Source organism: Gasterosteus aculeatus, chromosome 5 (assembly GCF_964276395.1).
Source record: "Gasterosteus aculeatus chromosome 5, fGasAcu3.hap1.1, whole genome shotgun sequence".
In the NCBI taxonomy this organism is placed as follows: domain Eukaryota; kingdom Metazoa; phylum Chordata; class Actinopteri; order Perciformes; family Gasterosteidae; genus Gasterosteus; species Gasterosteus aculeatus.
Genome location: NC_135692.1, coordinates 15,968,399 through 15,987,815, shown reverse-complemented (window position 1 = coordinate 15,987,815; position 19,417 = coordinate 15,968,399). Strand labels below are relative to the sequence as shown.

The 19,417-nt window shown below is 53.0% G+C and overlaps 3 protein-coding genes across 6 annotated transcripts; all 3 read right to left on the bottom strand.

Annotated features, from left to right (window-relative positions):
• Positions 1–59: 59 nt before the first annotated feature.
• Positions 60–1,868, bottom strand: pyyb (peptide YYb). 2 transcript variants are annotated; one of them, XM_040176793.2, is made up of 4 exons: positions 1,738–1,868; positions 1,391–1,575; positions 557–637; positions 60–298 (listed from the first exon to the last, which is right to left on the bottom strand). In XM_040176793.2, exons 2-4 carry the CDS (start codon positions 1,573–1,575, stop codon positions 274–276), a joined length of 291 nt encoding a protein of 96 aa, XP_040032727.1. In that variant the 5' UTR covers positions 1,738–1,868; the 3' UTR covers positions 60–273. The 2 variants fall into 2 exon arrangements, with proteins under 2 accessions (XP_040032727.1, XP_040032726.1); XM_040176792.2 differs by having other exon boundaries at positions 1,391–1,619; positions 1,738–1,863.
• A 2,731-nt stretch (positions 1,869–4,599) lies between these two features.
• tut1 (terminal uridylyl transferase 1, U6 snRNA-specific) lies at positions 4,600–9,126 on the bottom strand. Of its 2 annotated transcripts, none has more exons than XM_040177349.2 (10): positions 8,928–9,126; positions 8,488–8,678; positions 8,196–8,399; positions 7,911–8,049; positions 7,691–7,818; positions 7,380–7,606; positions 7,052–7,161; positions 6,424–6,546; positions 6,093–6,185; positions 4,600–6,001 (listed from the first exon to the last, which is right to left on the bottom strand). In XM_040177349.2, the coding sequence occupies exons 1-10, from the start codon at positions 9,001–9,003 to the stop codon at positions 4,902–4,904; spliced, it is 2,391 nt and encodes a 796-aa protein (XP_040033283.2). In that variant the 5' UTR covers positions 9,004–9,126; the 3' UTR covers positions 4,600–4,901. The 2 variants fall into 2 exon arrangements, with proteins under 2 accessions (XP_040033283.2, XP_040033284.2); XM_040177350.2 differs by having other exon boundaries at positions 7,911–8,025; positions 8,928–9,118.
• Positions 9,127–9,764: 638 nt separating this feature from the next.
• mki67 (marker of proliferation Ki-67) lies at positions 9,765–18,922 on the bottom strand. Of its 2 annotated transcripts, XM_078102539.1 has the most exons (17): positions 18,535–18,922; positions 17,948–18,050; positions 17,611–17,692; positions 17,371–17,486; positions 16,874–16,943; positions 16,678–16,750; positions 15,860–16,486; positions 15,538–15,770; positions 15,198–15,450; positions 14,860–14,996; positions 14,580–14,745; positions 14,337–14,480; positions 13,516–14,255; positions 13,312–13,357; positions 13,119–13,196; positions 11,889–12,869; positions 9,765–11,527 (listed from the first exon to the last, which is right to left on the bottom strand). In XM_078102539.1, exons 2-17 carry the CDS (start codon positions 18,034–18,036, stop codon positions 9,990–9,992), a joined length of 5,373 nt encoding a protein of 1,790 aa, XP_077958665.1. In that variant the 5' UTR covers positions 18,037–18,050; positions 18,535–18,922; the 3' UTR covers positions 9,765–9,989. The 2 variants fall into 2 exon arrangements, with proteins under 2 accessions (XP_077958665.1, XP_077958666.1); XM_078102540.1 differs by lacking the exons at positions 17,371–17,486; positions 17,611–17,692; positions 17,948–18,050 and having other exon boundaries at positions 18,535–18,771.
• Between the last annotated feature and the right edge of the window lie 495 nt (positions 18,923–19,417).

Here is a 19,417-nt window from a genome sequence, read left to right as displayed (position 1 = left end):
GCCTCTAGCGGCACGGCCGGTAACTACAGCTGTAAAGGAAAACCACTCCAGAGCGTCTGTCGGTTTTAATACTTTTATTCCCTTAAACTCTTTTATTGTAAAGTGATTTTGATACAAATTATTTACATTTACGGCCAAATAAGAAATAGATGAATAGAGATTCACATGCACATTAAACAATTAAGGGTCACAACGTGCAGTGCAGGTTGAGGAGGTTTTGGGATCGTTGGTTAATCGAAGGGTCCAAGTATGGCTGAGGGTCCACGGGCTCGGTTACCACTGATCGCTGTAGTCGGGGCTGGGAGGAAGGAGAAAGTGCAGGTTGTGGTTAAGTGAACTTCACACCCGCGGACACATCACGACCAGCAATAAAGGCTGTAAATCCACAGTGAGACGAAATGCTTTCCAGTATCACCTGAAGGGCACATTGTAAACCACAGCAATGTGATGGAGGCTAATATCGGCATTTTCTATTGCTTAGAACCAGGGTGGACGACATGCACTGTGTAACAGCCCAAAATGATTTCATGTCAAATCCTCCTCGTGATTCCCTCACCGGGGCTCAGCGTCTTGGCTCGAGTCGGCACCGAACAGCATCCACTTCACCGCCTGCTCGGGGGTCGACCTCTTTCCGTACCTGAAGACAAATAAAAAATAAAAAAAAACACTTAACTCTGAATATTCTTTGGGAGATTGTCACAGACGCGAGCCTCCCGGTAGCAGCGGCCCGGTGACCCCAAAGCCTTTTGCAGTGAATTTTAACAATAGTTGTTTTTCAAGAACCATTGAGTTGTCGTTTCCCCCCCCCCCCCCCCCCCACATCCCCTACCCCCCTGCCTGCATTGTCTCTCTACTCAACCTCTATGGTCACAATCACAAATCAATTTGGCAATTATCAGAAAGAAAATGAGAATTGTCAAGTTCACAGCGGGAACAACAAGCTTTGGCTTTTGAAGTGTCTTCACTCAACTTCCATCACAGGGGAAGTGGACCCCCGCGATGCAGAAGCACCAGAGACAATTCATGATACCAAGCGCTCTTTTTCTAAGATGAGCCACTCAGCTACTCAGCAGGGGCATTCTGCTTAATAACAGTTATCACATATAGCAGAGGATGTGAAAGAACTGAAACATTTAAAGAACCATAAAATATAAAATATCCTGCCACGAGAAGTCTTGATTGTTACCTTTTAGGAAAATAAATGGGACGTTCCAGTTTCCTCCTCCTCAGGTATGAACCCTATAAACTCCTCTTCCTCTGCCTCATCATATCTCATAACAAGCACAGCAGTGATCCGTTGATCCGTGGTGGGAAACGGGCCTCTAAGGCTCCACCCCCCCCCACACGGGAGGAGGCGGAGGACGACCCGTCCGACCCGATGGCTTCTCACCTCTGCCTGGTGATGAGGTTGACGTAGTGCCGGACGGCCGCGTGGTATTTGGCCCAGTCCTCCGGCGAGGCGTGGCTCCCCGGGTTCTCCGGCTGGGGAGGGTAGGCGTCCGCGAAGCCGCTCCAGCACACCAGCAGGCAGACGGCGAGCGCCGCGAGCGTCATCCAGGGTCTCATGTTGGCCATCTGAGGAGACGAGTTTACTTGCAGCTCGGCGACGTGCAAAATGTCTTTAAAGTGTTCAAGATATAATATGAAAATACATGAAGTGAATCGAAACGCTCTGAAATCTTTCTAGGATGCTGTTAGAAAATCAAGATGCATAAAAGTCTGAGAAGAGGAGCTCACACTTTGGGTCGTCTTCTGATGTGGCGTCCCCGGTGTCGTCCTGGTCTTGCCGTCTCCTCTCAGTCCTCAGGGTTTTATAGTGCGGTTTGGTACCTGATGCGCGCTGAGGAACACTTAACCACACCCCTCTCCCCCCGGCAGCTGGTCTACAGCGGAAAGTTCTCTCCGCACGATACTGCACAGGGTCACGCTCGTTTAGAATATTTGGATTTTGGGGGAATTCTGAAGTTTATTCTGACGACTTTTTCCCCAGACGCCTTCTCTCTGTTTTTCAATGTGAGATTTGTGGGTAGTTAATGTCTCTGGTGACAACTTCCCCAATTCCATCCCCTTAAAGAAGAAGATGCCATTTGAAACAAATTGACTATGAAACAAACATGGTCTCTCCTGCACCACCAACAACACGAACCCCTGAGCGGATGGAACGTTTGAGTCGCTGCTCCAAACCCTGCAGGCGTCATGCAAGTCAACTCGCGCCATTAAAGTGAAGACCGTCGGGAGTCGCGCAGGAGGTCAGAACCCTGAAGGCCAAACAGACTCGACCCCCGAACTGTGAGATGCAGTAACACACAACACTTCGACGTCCAGCCGTTGTGTAGTTATCAGGGCCTCACAAGGTCAACCAGCGTTCTATGCTTTTATATTCCACCACGAGAAATAAGCCAATGTTTAATTCCTCCTGTCAATCAGGTTGAATTGGTCGCGGTGCACGAGGGCCGTAATCGTTCCAGTAGTTAAACACACCCCAAAAACGATGTATGTACGACACAGACACGTGTTCATGTACAACTAAGCGTGCGTTAATTGGGGTTAGTGCGTTTATGTGCAATGCGTCTTGTACGTGGGGATCAGGCAGCACTCGTACCGCCTCACGCGCCGCCGACCGGACGGACCGGCACATTTAACACACAAATACCTTTCAGGTCTCTGGAGTGTAATCGGCCCCATTTATGGCCGCCTGTTGATCTTGGATCTCCTCACGGTCCGCTGTGCGCCGCCGCAAAGTCGCCCCCGCGTCCGACAGACAGCGAGGCCGCCTTAGCGTGCGCGCGGCGAGGCGGGTTCCGGCCCGTTTGCACACACACACACACACACTTTTATGCCAGAAGTGAGCCGTGAAGGAGTGCTTCGTTTACAGTCCCGCTGACAAAGATCCGCCGCGTGTTCGATCATTTGAATCAAAGGGACGGATCCGCCGGAGGCAGCAGGCCTCTCGGGGGCCGGCGTTGTTTATGGGCCTCCTTTGTCGGCCCCTGAACCCTTGTCAAAAACAAAACTTGATTTAGGCGTCAATCCCCGCTGGCGGCCCGGAGCTGCTGCCGTGGACCATAAACGTCTAAAGTGTATATGACCCGGTCATAAAGAGGATGGCGGTGCTGCACGTCGGCGGTGCCGAGACATTATTGGACCATAATTCAAACTGATATTGAAGGGACAATTATTGTGCTGCTGTTTTTACACCAAATTGCTCAGTTTTAATCTGGCGAGTTTGGAAAAGAAGGATAAGAACCGATAGCGACTAAGTAATGACGACATCATCTCCCGTTCTAGAGAACTGATGTTTCCTCGGTCGTAATCGTTTCCAGCAGCTACCTGCGGCCATCAAGACCATTTAGCTCATTCTGCTCCGGTAATCGGCCTCCGCGGGCCGTAAAAGTCAATGACAAGCACAAGTTTGCACAAGACAAACTCATCGGCTTCCTCCGGCGCGTCGGCAAACACCGAGGACGATAAGGGAGAGACGGCGCTTTCAGTCCGATGAGCTCCTGCAGAGCCGCTCGGGCCCCGACGCGATCCGAACTTCTTGTACCGTCTGAGACGAGAGCAGGAACACGCGAGGCCTCCGCGGCGCTCAAGTGGCTTCACGCGTGCCGCTCGGTCCAAATACAAAGCAGACAGACACACGAGTCCAGTCGGACTCCATCCCGACCCAACGGGGGGGAAACGATGATGGGTTTTTTATTTATTTGGCCTTATCTTCAGACTCGGGGAGCCGCTGATATGAGCAGAGTGCTTTTCAGGCACGTCTGTTTGCACAGATCGGGACACAGGGGGGGGGGTGAATGGGGCAAATGGGCTGCCCGCTACCACAGTGCTGTAATTCAGGCTCTGAAAGGGGTCGGCAAACAACGTCACACTGCTCCTGGAGATCAAAACCGTCTCTGGACGATGGCGACGCGGGTCAGAGGTCACCGGGCGAAGGAGCGGTGGCTCGTTCTCATCACTAACCACCCATCATCGTTACCGAAGAGAACCGCATGATGAAGGAAAAGGTTTGTTGGGGCCGGCAGCAAAGAAACGTCCCTCAATGTGTGTGCGTGTGTGGGGGGGGGATCCATCCTCTGGGGACCATGACAACTACACGGGCAACAGCAACACATCAAAGAGGGAATGAGAGATGTGAAGAGCAGAGCCGTCGGCGGCCCTGAAGGAGCATCAGCAGACGAAGGGGCAAAAGACGACGCAGCGTTTTGATGATTCCTGATGCGATCGGCTTCTTTGAGTCGGTGATAAACTTGAGCTCAACGACAGATTTACTGGGGAGTACCAGGGAGGCGAGTCCTCGTCCTCAGTCACGCTGCTTTTCATCTCCCGGCCGCACGGACGCCAGTAAAAATAAACCAGATTAAAGTGCGGTTGAGACAAAAGGTCTTCATCTCCGGAGCTCCGGCTGCATTTCCCTTCACAAGTGAGATGAATGATGTTAATCAGCCCGCGGGGCTCTGTGCCCCCCCCACCACAACCCCCCAGCTGCCGCTATAATAAAGCTTTCTGCCTCTCACCTGTCTCAAGCACACGACGGGATAAAAGCTGCACTACGATTAACGATCCTTCTCGGAATAAAGAAGCATAACGAGTGTATAGAGAACGAGCCGGAGCTCTGAAGACGTTCTTTTAATTCGCCGTGTGCATCAGACGCCATTTAAAGTTGCATCATTTAAGAACATTATGTTACGGTTTAGTAGTAAAACTGAGCCACATCAAACACAACAACAGGGCTTATTAATAACATTCTGAAACTAAAATATTAAAAGTATTCACGTAAACGTTACAACGGTCAGATTTTGTCAAAGCCCACAAACGTAATCAACATAAAGCCACATTAATGCTCGTTCCTGTGCCACTTTAAACGGTCGATACAAGTCGCCGTTGCAAAGAAACGTTCACAGATCTGAAGCGTCTTTCTCCAGAAACGTCTCCACCATCTTGGGCAAGAAAGCTTCCAGGAAATGAAAGAAGTCGTGAAAGACGCCCGCCTCGTCGCTGATGGGCTCCAACGTGAGCACCGCCTTCGTGCTCTCCGTGCCCCCAATCACCTGGGGCTGAACCTTGACCTCCAGCGGCCCCCCGAGCTCCGGCTCCTTCTCCGCGATGCGAGCGGTGACCTTCGTCTCCAGCGCCACGCAGCTGCCCTCCGGCCTCGAGTCAGAGTCCTTGACCAGCTCCCTCCTCACCCTCCGCCGGCCGGCCCACACCGCGTGCTTCTGCACGCAGATCCAGTGAGGCGGTTCTGGCTTGCGGCGTTTTGACAGCCGGGGCTTTTTGCCTTCAGGCGACTCGCCGGCGTCGCTGCTGGACGACAGCGGCCTCTTGGCGCCGGCCACGGCCGCCCCGGCGCCCTCGCCCTGGGATCCGACGCTGTCGCAGCTGTCGTTCATCGACGCGTTGAGCGACCCGGGGGAGGTTTCCGCGTCGACGAACGACTCCGCGCCCCAGGCGGCGTCCGCGGAGGGAGCGAGGTGACACCCGAGGACCCCCTTGAGGACGCCCTCCACGGCGCAGCAGACCTCCTGAAACCACGGCAGCCGGAAGCCGCCTCCCGCCGCGCGCAGCCGATCCCGCAGCGCCTCGGGGAGCGACGCCGGCTTGAAGGGGATGCTGATGGTCAGCCGCTCCGCCGGGGACTGCGGGACGTCCCCGCGGGGGGTGAACAAGCGCACCAGCCCCCACGATTTCCCCTTGGTGGACTTGCGCTGGTACTGCAGGCTGCGGCAGTACTTGTCGGCCTCCTGGCACTCCCGCTGGAAGCCGCGCTGCGAGCGCTCGTTCAGGTTCCCCGCCACGTTGTGGGAGAGATCGAACGGGTCCAACAGACTTAGGGGGCCCAGTTTGGGCCCGTGGAGCTTGGTGGGTTTTTCCCCCTCCGGTTGCTCCTGGCTGAGGAAGTCGGTGATGGGGAGGGCGCGCCCCTGCCGGAGGGATATGACACTACCGGCGAAATCGAACTTTGCGTAGAAGGTGAAGAAGCCGAAGAGCAGCGTGCCTGGGGAGGGAGCAGAGCGACGTCAGCAAAGAGTTACGCCCCCGCGGTCGCATTGAGGGTGAACGTTCCCCGCTTAGTTACGCGGACTTACTGAGGTCCTGCGTGTTCCTGCTGGGCGGCACGGCGATCGGCTGACTCGGGAAGGTGCAGTTCCAGCCGTCGATCACACACTCCTCCTCCTCACCTTCACAGGTCAACACAACGGTTAGCAAGCAGGTTCACGGCTCGTGGTGAAGAAAAGCCTCCATGATTCCCTCTTGATCCTCACAGGGTGAAAACGACTTTGTTTCCAAAATTGCAGTTTAAAAAAACCCAACAACCCCAAAAAAGGAAAACCGATGACGACTCTGTGAGCGAGCAGCTTACGGCGGCGCTGTGTGCGGGTTCGGGAGTTTGGTACCGAGCGTCCGTGCTGCACTTACAGGCCATGTCTCTGAGCCGGTCCACCGTGGGGAGCACCGGGGGCTCACAGCGCTGCAGGAAGAAGACGACCAGCAGCGTCAGGGCGTAGTTGTTGAGCAGGGGGCCGGCACCGCTGGGATTTCCTACACGTCAACATTCAAAAGTGTCACTGTGTTGTTAACAGTCGATCAGCGCATTAACGGCATTAACACGGTGTAACGGAGTGGAGGGCTTTGTTGTTGCTTTACATCAGCGAAGTTAAGTCAATCGTGCAATAATTCAGCCCTCAGGTCAAACAATGAAAATCATGAAACCCAGCAAACAGAACCTACTTCTGATCAGATTATTTGCTTTTTAATTACTGCTAATCACTCCCCACACTCGCCTGGCTGTGGCTCATTAACGGGAATAAAAGAAGTGCCGGGAGAGTAAAAGGTCATTAGTGCGTGAACACTCTTGTACATCAGGGGACTCTTCTGTTCTATTACGACACAGAGACGCGATTGAGCCAATTGTTAAACCACAGCTTCCTTTAACGACTAGATCTGAGAGCGCTGCAGAGCCGCGTGTTCGGATCGTGAGTAGAGTTCCACTGACCTCTGCTGACCAGAACTATAAATGTCACGATGTGCGGATTGGAGCCCTTACCAGCCAGCTGCTTCTGCTTGGCCCAGTGGCGGATGGTGAACACGAGGGGTCTCAGCCTCTCGTCCATCCCCGAACACAGCTGCAGGAAGCGCGTGTTTCTGACAGCCAGTCTAGAGATGCAGACGGGACGAAAGCAAAATCCAGATCACACACACACACATTTTTTTTTGTAGAGCTCTTTAAAATGAAAAGGTTACTCGAGTCGCTGAAAGAAAATAAATGCAATAAACAGAAAACATCACGGGTTGACAGCAGATGAAGCGTCGGGGCAGTGGGGCTGCGGGTCGGCGGTGTGGGGGGGGGCATCAAGGGGGCATGGTTGAAGGACCTGTTGTTAATGGTGATGTCCCCCTGCAGGTTGAGCTGGTGGTGATGGAACTTGACCACGGGGAGGCGAGCGCCGCCGACCACGGTGACTTTGTGCGCGCTGGGGACACAGCGTCGAAGGATCGCCGCCACGAGGTCCAGGACCTCGGCCGCGGAGGCGGAGGTCAGGTCGATGTCCGACAGGATGGAGTCCTCGGAGCGGCCATCGTCCGACGTGCCCTCCCCTGCCTGGAGCAGAAAGGATGATTTCACGCGTACAGGCGCTCTGTGAAGTCACATCCTTCACTGCTGCGCGTGTAAAAAAGGCCAGACCTGTTCTGCAGTGGACTTGGCTTGGGCCTGGAACACCTTGGTGTTGTCCAGGTCCAGGAAGAGGTCCAAGTCGCAGGAGTGCACGCCGAACGTGTTCACAGACGAACCGAACGGCTGAATCTGGCTGTCTGTCGAAAGCGCGAGAAAGAATAAATATTTCACTCAAGTGTCACCGTGTTCCCAAACGGACTCCCCCGAGTGCACGTTTACAAGAGATCACCTGGAAAGAACTCCACAAAAACCTCCTGCAGGAGTTGAACCAGCAGGCCTCGGGCCTTCTTTTCGTTTTCTCCCAGCTGGAACCGCTCCACCACGTACTGCATCTGTGCATTCACCTGGAGCAGAACCAAGGACGACAGCTACAGCGAATGCAAAGGAAAATATGCATATTATAAAATACTTTGCATTTCAACAAGACATGTTCTCACAGTTCAGTCCCCCAAATCAAACCACACACACACACACACACACACACACACACACAGGGTTTTACGTCGATGCTTACAGACACCAGCTGGCACAGCGGCGGTTTGAGGCGCTCCAGAGCTTGCTGCAGGTTCTGAGACGCGTTCTTCTTGGGGATCAACTTGAAATCCTTCTTTTCTCGGGGTTTGACGCGTAGCTTCAGGCCTCCCATCTGATGCTCCACGCGGGACAGCGTGGCCTGCAAGCTCTCCGTCTCCGCAAACTGCACGATGGCGTACACACCCTGAGAGAGAGATGGGGGGGGGGTCGTCAGTCACCTTCCATATGCTGCAGGCCTGCACCTCCACCCCGCCCCCCGGTGCCTGACGGACCTTGTCTTTGTCCATGACGACGTCTGAGACGGGCCCAAACTGCGTGAAGTACTCGGTGACGTCGCTCTGGGAGACGAGGGGCGTGATGCCGCTGACGAACACGCTGTGCCGCTCCTGCGTCTTCCGGGTGGATCGCACGGTGCGCAGCGTCTGGTGTTTGCGTCCCTTGACATGCTGATCCACGCTCGACTCTGCGGGGGGGGGTCCAAATACAATACGCGTCAAGTAAATAACGTTACGTTCACTTTATTATTGTTTTAACATGAGCCAAGTGCTGCATCGCGACGTTACGGTGACGGTATCGTTGTATTCCGTCACAGTTCTCGTTAAAAGTGGTGGAAACGTGCCGGTTGCTCGCGAACGATGGGGCGCGTGGAGCCACAAAGTAGCGTTGGAAGGTGACGTCATGTGGGGGCCGACGTTAGCTGCCCGGTACTTACGGTTCGGCAGGTTGACGTTGCACAGGCCGCACTGGAACCCTCTCGGGGTCGTTTTTATGTCGCTGTCTGCTTCCATAATGTCGGAAGAAGCAATGAATCAGCCGCTAAAGCCGTCGGGTCTTCATGCGCCTCACAGTCAAATCTCCCTCCAACGGACACCGCGCGTTGGTTCCGAGTCCGTCTCCATAAGCGGTCCGGGTGGAACATAGTTTTTATCACCAAGTTCCGTTAGACGTTATTTATTCTCATATTCATAAAGAATATCTAACCAAGTATTTATTGGTGCGGATATTTCATATCCTAACGTTGACTTATGTTTAGATTTAAAGAAAGATGTCTCAAGAGCTTTATTTTGAAATCAAAAGACTTTCACCTCAGGTGGTTTAAACTACACTAAAATAACAGTTCTATGAAGGCTGAGAATCCAAACTTTTAATTTATAAAAAGGAGATTTGCATCTTGATTAAATACATTTGTTAAAGCAGTCCAGTCACTATACGCCTCACTCCGTCAGCTACCCATCTTGTAACATGTGTTTTGTACTGTGAGTGAAACCCCACTAGTCCTCTTTCTGTAAGACTTCAGACCCAAAACACCACAAAAAGCAAATGTGACGCCGTCTCCCCCGTCGGTGTCATCTTCCAGAGCGGACTTCCAAAAGGAAACTAACAAGGTCCTAGTCAGCAGCTCGGGGTCTGTAGCAGTAACATGTCAGCACATTAACGTCTTTAAATCCATCCCGTCAATTACTAGTTAAAATTTGTCATTTTCACCACAAAGAAAGCTGCACAGCCAAGAACACCAAAATAGTTGAAAAGAAAGACATTAGTCAAATTGTCGTATTGTACAAAAGATTTAATTTGTTTTTTTCCACCATTAAAACATTTCTAAAACCGCCCAATAAACAACTTCACACAGAAACAAGATTCCCTGCTGTATTAAAGAAGAAGAAAAAGCAGTGCTTCATTTTCAGTCTTTGAAACTTTTTCTAAAATGGAGTAAAAACAGGTTGAAAACTGGGGGAAACATTGTTACAATGAAGAACATCTAAATACAAACGCTTCATTTCTTGGCTGCTCTTCCTCTTCGGGTTTTGCTTTCCCCAGTGCCAGCGGACTCTGCTTCGTCAGCGGTTACCACGGCGACCATGGGCGCCCTCCTGCTCTTCTTGGCGGGCTGAGCTTCAGCAGCTTTCCCTGAGAGATCCTTCTCTTCAGTCGGGTCGGCGTCCTTCGCAAGGTTCTTGCTCTCGGCGTCGACTTGGCCTCCAAGTTTGGACTTTCTACCTCGAGCCGCCTTGACCGGCGTTGCTTTCGGAATTTCGACAACTTCCAGCTCCGCCTTCCACTTGACGGATCTTTTGGACGTCTTCGTGTCTTCGGCGGCAGCCTCGCTGGGATCTTTGGCGGCTGCCGCGGGTTTCGCTGCGGCCCGTCGGCCCCGTTTGGCCGGCGCCACCGAAGCCGCCGCAGGCTCTGGAACCGGGACCGCGGCTTCTGCGAGAGGCTCCTGCGCGAGAGGGGCGGCGCCCCGGCGCGCTCTCTTGGCCGGAACGGCTTCTGGAGCCGCCGGTTTCGCCCCCCTGGCCCGGCTTGGTTTCATCACTGGAGCTTCTGGCTCAGGTTGATTCTTCTCTTGGTGGTCAGACTTTTCCTCTGCTCCTACAGAAGTGGCTCCACCCTCTTCAGGAGCTTGTTTCCCTCTCTTCCCGCGCTTCAGTGGGACCTCTTTGACCTCAGCCGCTCGACGCCCTCCTCTCTTGGGTTTGGCTTGTTCGGTCACCTGCACTTCAGCCTCCTCTGGGGCATCCATGTCAACGACTTGGACTTCTACGTGCTCCTGTTCTGCCTTCCTGGTCCTCTTTAATTTTTTAGCCGGCTCCTGGTGTTTAGTGGCCTCAACTGATGAAGACTCTGGTTTTTCCTCCTCTTCCTGTTTAGCAGTTCTTCCCCTCTTGGCCCTGGCTGGAGGCTGAGGCTGCTCCTTGGTTTCCATAGCGACATCCTCTGCCTCCTCGCTTTGTTCAACAGCATCGGCTTTGGGCTTTCTGCCCCTCGTGGGTTTCTCCGTGGACTTCTGAGGTGGAGCGGCTGCAGCGAGCGACTCGTCTTCCGCGGCGTCACTTGGCTTCACCGTGGCTGGTTTGGACTTCCTCCCTCTGGGGGTCTTCACCACAGCCTCCTCCTGGGGGGGTGCGGACTCCTCTTCTTCCACTGGAGCCGTCTGGTGACTCACAGCTCGGGCGGAGGTCTCCGTCACCTGTTCAGGTTGATCATCAGCGGCGCTCTCCTGAGGCTTCGCTTTTCGGCCTCTCGTTGCCTGTCGGACAGCGGGGGGGGCGGCGGCGTCGGATTTCTTGCCTCTTCTGGCTCTGACTGGAGCGAGGACCGCCGCTTCGTCACAGGCTACTGCTGCCTCTTGTTTATCCTCCAGTTTGGCTTTTCTTCCTCGAGCAGATTTCTTCTGAACGGGTGCATCCGTTTCTGGGATTTTGCCAGTTGCCGTTTCCACGTTAGACGCCTGAGGAGCAGCTTCCACAGCATCTGATGATTGATCTTCATCACTTCCACTGTGCGCCGCACTGCAGGCGTCAGCTGCTTCTAAAACAGGAGAGGAGAAGAAAAGGGGAAATGTTATCTCTGCATCTATAGCAGTTCAACAACAACAACTGATCAGATGGGAAAGAAAGAAATCTGAGTTTACAAATTAAAATCTATGACATGGAACATAAATACTGTAAAATCAAAGAGGGTCACGTGCTGTAAAAGCACATTTTAAAGTGAGCACTTCTTCATGAATCGATAACTCAAATGTCCTGCTTTGGTTAATGGGACACTAAAGTTAACCTGAGATGGAAAACACATTCCCTCACTTTTACACAAAGACCCAAACAATGTTTTAGGTCATTTAATCGAAACCAGTAACAGGACGGCAGAAAAACAAACAGAAAAGCAAAGCTACCTTCTGCTGCGTCCTCGCGGTGGGAACCGGGAGCATCTTGCTGCTTCGCTTCTGCTTCCTCGGCCGGTTTGGTTCTTCTCCCTCGTTTGGGCTTCAGCGCGGCCTTCTTCAGATCGCCGGCTTCATGGTGAACATCCACTGGGAGACTCGGTTCACTCTCGGGTTCTGGCTCCCCGTGGACCGTTCCAGCGTGCTCCTGTTCTGCCTTCCTGGTCCTCTTTAATTTTTTAGCCGGCTCCTGATGTTTAGTGGCCTCAACTGATGAAGACTCTGGCTTTTCCTCCTCTTCCTGTTTAGCAGTTCTTCCCCTCTTGGCCCTGGCTGGAGGCTGAGGCTGCTGCTGCTTGGTTTCCATAGCGACATCCTCCGCCTCCTCGCTTTGTCCAACAGCATCGGCTTTGGGCTTTCTGCCCCTCGTGGGTTTCTCCGTGGACTCCTGAGGTGGAGCGGCTGCAGCGAGCGACGCGTCTTCCGCGGCGTCACTTTGCTTCACGGCGGCTGGTTTGGACTTCCTCCCTCTGGGGGTCTTCACCACAGCCTCCTCCTGGGGGGGTGCGGACTCCTCTTCTTCCACTGGAGACGTCTGGTGACTCACAGCTCGGGCGGAGGTCTCCGTCACCTGTTCAGGTTGATCATCAGCGGCGCTCTCCTGAGGCTTCGCTTTTCGGCCTCTCGTTGCCTGTCGGACAGCGGGGGGGGCGGCGTCGGCGTCGGATTTCTTGCCTCTTCTGGCTCTGACTGGAGCGAGGACCACCGCTTCATCACAGGCTTCTGCTGCCTCGGCTGCAGGAGATGCGACGGTTTTAAGCGATTCCTTGTGGTCGGGTTCGCTGGCAGTCGTTTCCACTTCTGGGACTTCGACAGCAGCCGCGTCCTCTTCAGGACGTTCCTCAGATAACTTCTCATATACTGCTTCCACACTGGAGTTCTGCTCTGCAGCCGCTCCACACTTCTCCAAGTGGTCATCAACGACGACTTCATCTAGATTAAGACAAACAAATAAATGCAGATAAACAAAAGACTAGAAGGACAAATAGCTGTGGCAGTTTTTAATTGTGTGAGAAATGTTTAAACAATTTTTTTTTTCTTTACCGCAACGCTTTCGTTGTGAAAGATGACGTTAGTGTTTCTAAAGCAGAATCTGGATTCATGTCAATAAATCCAAACTTCCATCCAAACTAATAAGTAGCATTTAGCAAAACCCAATGAAGAGATGATTAGTCAACGTACCCTCTTTGTCAGCTTGAGGAACATCTGCCACATCTGACGGGACGTCGTCTCGTGGCCCCTCGAGGGCAAAGACCAGTTCTTTAAAAACAGAAGCAAAGACAAAATCCCCCATCAGCTCCTCCACTTAACGCAGTTTACACCCTCGCTCAGAGTGACCTCATCATTACTGCAGCAGACCCCAGATCAGACTGACCTCTAGCAACGTCCTCCTCGCAATCCCGGGCCGCTTCCTCTACAACCTAAAACACGAGGAAGAAAAACAGATGAAGAAATATTTAGACCATCAGCCAGTATCACATCTCGCAATAGTTAGTGGAATAAAACCAGCATCTGTCACAACGGAACGAGTTCCTGTCCAGTAGCAGCGTTTCCCACCGACCCGCGTTGGCTTCATTACCTCGCTGGCCTCTGCGTGGGCCGATGGTTCGGTCCGCAGCTCTCCGGGTCCCTCAGAGTCTTCCAGCGGAGCGCCGGGAGTCTTCACGAGTCTCTCGATACCGAAGTCCTCCTCCACGGCGTCGCCCTTTTCCCTGGGAGTCTTCATGAGCCTCTTCAGGCCGACCATGTCTTCAACCGGCGCGCTCTTCTCCTTGGGGGTCTTTGCCATCCTCTTGCCGGCCGGGGGGCTCTTCACGGGTTCGTCCGGTATTTCAGGAGAGTCTTCCGGTTCCGGCACGTGCGCCGGCGTCTTCGCGAGCACGTCGGCGGCCTCCGGCGCTTCGACTTCGGCGAGGCCCCCGGGGTGTCCCCCTCTGGTGTCCTCCGCGGGTCCGGCTTCCTGTCGGGGAGTCTCCATCATCCTCTTCACTCCGCTGAGACGCTCCTGCTGTTCGGCCTTCTGCTTGGGCGTCTTCAAAATCTTCCCCCGCAGGTCCTCAACGGGCTCCGCTCTCTGTCTCGGCGTCCTCATCATCCTCTTCACTCCGGTGAGACATTCCGGTAGTTCTGGCTTCTGTTTGGGAGTCGCCGCCGCCACCGCCGTCGTCGTATTCTTCAACTGCTCGCTGGATTCCTCCGCGGCGTCTCCAACCAGGCCGGGTTCTTGGTCGGTATCGAAGAGGCGCTGGACCGCGTCGCTGCTGTAGCTCCGGTCTTTTACTGCGGAGGAAAGGGTGAGCGGGGACACCATCATCTCCCCTGTAAAGCAACGAGAGACATCATTAGCTTAAATCTGACAAGCCCTTTGGCCGTAACACACCACCAGCTCCACCACCGTACCCGGCTCCTCCGGCGTGTTCAACACCGACGGCTCCACCACAGACGTGCACAGACTTCCTGCCAGCGTCTTCAGGCCGGCGCTCTCCCCGATTGCACAAGTCTTCCTCCTCTCGTTCGCAGGGGTTTTCAACATTTCAGAAATCCCTGAAAACACGACAATTATAATAGAATTAGTTACATGTAAAGTGCAGATGACTTTACGAGAGGATCTGTCCGTTTGTCGGGTTGCAAACAGTCAATTACCCGTCAGGTCCTCGTCCATTTTCAGTAAAGCGATATTGGGGACCAGTTTTGGTGCAGCGGCAGCAGGCGGTGGGACTTTTTGTCTATGAGCCCGTCCCACCATGATGGTAACGGGGGAATCGGCGTGCCCGGTGCTGACGTGCACGCACAGTTTCCTCGCAGGCGTCTGAGGGGATTAAGAGAGAAAATGGTGACCACGCAGACGTCGCCACGACACGCAGACATCACAGCAACAGCCGAGATGAGATGGTGTTTGTCTTTACGATAAAAGTAAATGTACCCCGTTGGCGGCGTCCTTCGCCTGTGGCTTGGCGACCGCCTTCTTCGCCGTCTTCTTGGCGACCGTTTTTTTCGCGGGAGCAGCCGGTTTGACCTTCGTTTGTCCAAATCGCACAATCTCGGCCCAGGAATTTTTGACTGGAAAAACAGATAAACATCACGAATGGCCAATGATGTGAAGACGACCTCCTACGTGGTCAAACGGGTGGATGCGACAGTCGAATGCTTTCAGCAGCAACACGTCGAGGACAACGTGGACACCCTTTGGGACGGACAAACAGTTTCTACGGTCGAATTCCAACGCGAGAAACACATCACGCATTTCAGGGTCCAACGTACTTTTCATCGAGGCCCGTGAGATGCCACTTCTGCTGCGCGAGAGGCTCCTCCTCCTCGGGGTGACCCTGGGAGCGCCGCGGACACAAGGCCCCCGTTCACCAGCAGCATCTTCAGCAGCCGGGGACGGGGTGCTGATGAGCGACACAGAGAAGCGCCCCTGTACAGTGGGAGACCTTCCTCTGGCCGGAGATGGGCTCTTGGATTTAGGGGACGTCTTTCCAGACGACGGAGACTTCGGAGACGCATTCTTGCTCTGCAAACACCAAGAAGCGATTTAGAACGGGAAGGATTAAAGATGGCGCGCACTAGTCGAGTCACCCGCCTCCCTCCTCCAGGTCACCTGCGGCGGGCCGGTGGCGGACGCTCGTCTGAGGAGGGACTGCCTCTGCTGAGACACGGACAGGCTTCGGCGCGGAGCGGCTCCTTTCTGCAGCGGGGAGTTGGGCGGCAGGCGTTTGTCGAACAACTCGGGACACAGCGAGCCGCCAAAGGAGACGCGCTTCCTCTTCATCTGCGACACGGGCAGGTCGCCTCCCAGCTCGTCACTTTTACGCTTTCTGGTCATCACTTTGACTGCGAAAACCAAAAACACGACTGCGTCAATATCAACACCAGACGCACGCGAGCGCAACACGACTCCCTTCAGCCAGAGAGTCTCTTACCAATCTGCTCTGTCCCGGCACCTTCTGGTGATTCCTTTCCTAGACGATCCACTTTAGGAGAAGTAACTGCCTCCTCCTCCTCCTCCGCAGGTTTGACCTCCTTGCTTCTCCGTCTCACGGGGGACTTGGGCGATGCGACCTCGCACGCGGTGAACCTCTTGGGGGGTGTCCGGCTCCTCTTCGGCGGAGGAGCAGCCTCACACGCGGCAGCGTTTCCGGCCGGGGTCGTCTCCGCGGAAGGAACCGCGAAGGACCTCCTTTGCTTCTTGGCGGACTTTGGCGTCCCGTCACTCGCGATTTCAGCCTCCGCCACGGTTTCGTCGGCGACGGAAGAGACGGCCGCCTCGTCCTTCTCTGCGGTGGATTTGTCCTGCGTGGAGGGGACGGGTTTGCCATCATCCCTCCTGACCGAAGCAGGTCCCGGGGTGCCGAGCCTGGAGGTGGGCGTTTGGGGAACGGTGGCGCAGGACTTGCGAGGGGTCTTGACGTCGAGGGACTGTTTGATCATCTGATACAGGTCGCTGAAGGGGGAGGCCGTCTTGTTTTGTGGCAGCTCGTCGGCCTCGGCGGGGGCCTCCAGCGGTCGCTGGATGTTTTCGTGGTTAGTTCCATCTTTAAGATGAGGGTCTTAGAGTAAAAAAAAAAAAAAAAAAACAGAACGGAACAAACGGTGAATACAGGCACCAAATCCCAGAGCGGGTCGGGACAGGAAGTCAGTACGATTTATTACATCGTCACGTTCGTATTCCACGGTGTTTATGCACACGGACTGTTAATTGGGCAACGTCATCTTCAAATACAAATACAAAGAGTCTCACCCGTGGACACGTCAGAGGTCCTTTTTTCTCCAGTTTCAGTGGTCACTGCCGCCCCCACTTGTTGATTCTGAACCTATGCACGAGAGACTTCCGTTAACGCATTTATAACACAATCAACCGCTCGCTGTCGTAGGCAACGTCGATACATGGAGACGGTCAGACTGCACCAGTGGGAAAAGAGAAGCGTGTTCGTTACTTTGAGGGTTTCAGTCTTGCCTCCGATGGAAGACCTCTTCTTCGGCGTGGGCGCTGGAGGGAACTCAAACCTGAGGTGACAAGCGGCAGATAAGTGTCAGAAGGAACCGTGTTTCGTCGCTGAAGAAAGTGGCAACGTTTTAAATAACGGGTTCCGTCTGAAAACGTCCTGCCTGTACGACGCACAGGAAAATATGAGAATCCATCAAGAAAAACCTAAAAAGGGCGGGTGTTGCCACGCAGGACTTTAAAACTCAGCACGGTGATTATGGAAATGTAAAAATAGTGTTATATTTTTATGCTTAAAGCTTTCAGTTAAGCGAGTAGATGTTGAAACTCAGATGAAGTAATTTGGGCAGAACCTCAGTATACAAACGGCAGCAGCAACAGAGCTCTTTTCTTCTTCTTCAAAAAAAAGATCATAGTGCTGAATGCCGACAGCGACAAACTTATTTGGCGGCTACGGAAGGGGAAGGCAAGTGTTCCGTTTGCACTCACCTGAAAGAACGGTCAATGACAGTTATCACATCTCCGTGCTTCAAGCGCTCGGCTTGCTGCAAAGCCTCTCCGTTGACACGGGTCGGATTCACCGAGCTCAGATTGGTCAAAATGATCTGGGAGAGACAAACACGAGCAGCACCATAAACACTGTTAAAGACGCCCGTCCACGATGAACACGGTTGGGTTTTTTTCCTGGCACACGGTGATGTAGTCATGATGTTCAGAATGTGTAGTTACCTCTTTATTTTCATTAAAGTCGATTCTGCAGTGCTCCTTGGAGACCTGAGGAAGCTGAATACGGATGTCGCAGTCCGGCTTCCTGCAAGACCACGAAAACACGCGTGTGAACGTATGGTGTCACATACTACATGCTGACGTCACCAACAGAAGGCCCGCCCCCTGAACTGAAGGGTTTTTAACCGCAAAAGCTCGTGGACATGAAGACACCTTATAAACGTCGGCTCCGACATAACATGTCGTATTAACATGCACGTAGTGCACGTTTGCGTCTTCAGATTGACATCAACTAAATGCTGCATTTACGTCATAAAGTTCATGATGAATAAATCCAAACCTTCCAAATAAGCACGAGGCCGTGAGAGGAAACTCGGTCCCGTCTCCTCCGCTCCTCTTGATCACGACTATCTTCCCGTGCAGCGGCATTTTACAAACGTTACCTGCAAACAACCGGGAAAAAAACACACACACACACACACACGTCAAGACTGCACGCAGCGGAAAACACAACGTTAACGTTACAACGCGCTTCTCCAGAGTTTTACCTTCCGGAAGAACAACTTCCAAAGATCTCTTTAACGGCGGTGAATAATGTTTCTATCCGACGTATTTTTTACTTTTAAACAACCGGACGTCGTAACGTAACGTGAAAACGTCCACGTTAAAACTCACCGCTGAGCGACCCACGTGCGACGCCGCCACGATGCCCCGGTTGTAAATGAACGCAATCTGATCACAAACGTAATGTCAAACGTGGGACAGAACTGTTAACTAACAACTAACTACACAACGTGCGTGTTTTTCGCCGCTAAACGTGTAACGGAGCGAGCTGCGATTTAACGAACGTTACGCGGCCCCGGATTTAACGAACGTTACGCTCCACGTCGAGGCGCGTTTGCGACGCCTGGGGTTTTAAAGTCTCACCTGGAGGGCCTCTCAAAGAATCGTCAACTTCTGGAGGTCCATAAACATCGACCGGGGTGTGACAGATAGAAGTCCTACTTCGGTATCATAACGGACTAAACGTAGTATTGCTCCCCCGCGATGCCCGACGACGTACCTCGACGGACGGCTAACAGCTACCTAGCGCCGCCTGGACTGCACTCGCCGCTTCCAGACACCCGTTGTATCCCTCCGCCACACCCCGAACACTCAGTAAACCTCAAAACGGTCACGATTAACCGACGCCTTTGGGGTGAAACAAACAATGTACCGATTGCACGTGATGTGTGTTACGCCTCTTCGTTTCAGCGTGCAATTTAACCCAAGTTTACGTGGAAGGGACTATTTTGTTTACATGTTTGGCGGAACAATCTTACCCCGCTAGAGGGAATCTGATTTGAAATTGTTTGAAATTCCGCGCGAAGGCTTGTGATTGGTTGAAACGTCGCCGTCGTCGAGGGGGCGGGGCATACGCTTTCTCCAGGGCGAGGACTGGTCCGATCACTGTGCTAAGCTTTTGGCACTTCCAATGTTCTAAACATGTATATTTGTGTCTATTTATATATATATATTATTTTATTTTTTTTTTTTTCTCAAAAAGGTAAACATACTAATATTGTGTTATGCGTTTAACTTACATTATATCAAAGTATTCAGTAGCAATCATTTATTGTACAAAATCAACAAACCAAGAGTCAATGACCCAAGAGACTACATTACATTACATTACAGGTCATTTAACTGATGCGTTTATCCAAAGCGACTTACATTACATTTTTAACCCATGGCATTTTTTTACATGTTTTTTGGCCCGGGGAGCAGTTAGGGGTCAGGTGTCTTGCTCAGGGACACTTCGACATGGGGC

Excerpts from the sequence above, each read along its gene's own strand:
- pyyb (XM_040176793.2), bottom strand. The coding sequence starts at position 1,575 with ATGGCCAACATGAGACCCTGGATGACGCTCGCGGCGCTCGCCGTCTGC. Across the intron at positions 638-1,390 it reads AACCTCATCACCAGGCAGAG|GTACGGAAAGAGGTCGACCC; the intron begins GTGAGAAGCCAT and ends ATTTGTCTTCAG. Across the intron at positions 299-556 it reads AGCCAAGACGCTGAGCCCCG|CCCCGACTACAGCGATCAGT; the intron begins GTGAGGGAATCA and ends CCTTCCTCCCAG.
- mki67 (XM_078102539.1), bottom strand. The coding sequence starts at position 18,036 with ATGCCGCTGCACGGGAAGATAGTCGTGATCAAGAGGAGCGGAGGAGAC. Across the intron at positions 17,487-17,610 it reads ACTTTAATGAAAATAAAGAG|ATCATTTTGACCAATCTGAG; the intron begins GTAACTACACAT and ends TGTCTCTCCCAG. Across the intron at positions 15,451-15,537 it reads CCGCCACCGGCCCGCCGCAG|AGCAAGAATGCGTCTCCGAA; the intron begins GTGACCTGGAGG and ends TGGTGTTTGCAG.
- tut1 (XM_040177349.2), bottom strand. The coding sequence starts at position 9,003 with ATGGAAGCAGACAGCGACATAAAAACGACCCCGAGAGGGTTCCAGTGC. Across the intron at positions 8,050-8,195 it reads CGCTGTGCCAGCTGGTGTCT|CTGTCGTCCTTGGTTCTGCT; the intron begins GTAAGCATCGAC and ends CATTCGCTGTAG. Across the intron at positions 6,186-6,423 it reads CCGGCTCAGAGACATGGCCT|GTGAGGAGGAGGAGTGTGTG; the intron begins GTAAGTGCAGCA and ends TGACCTGTGAAG.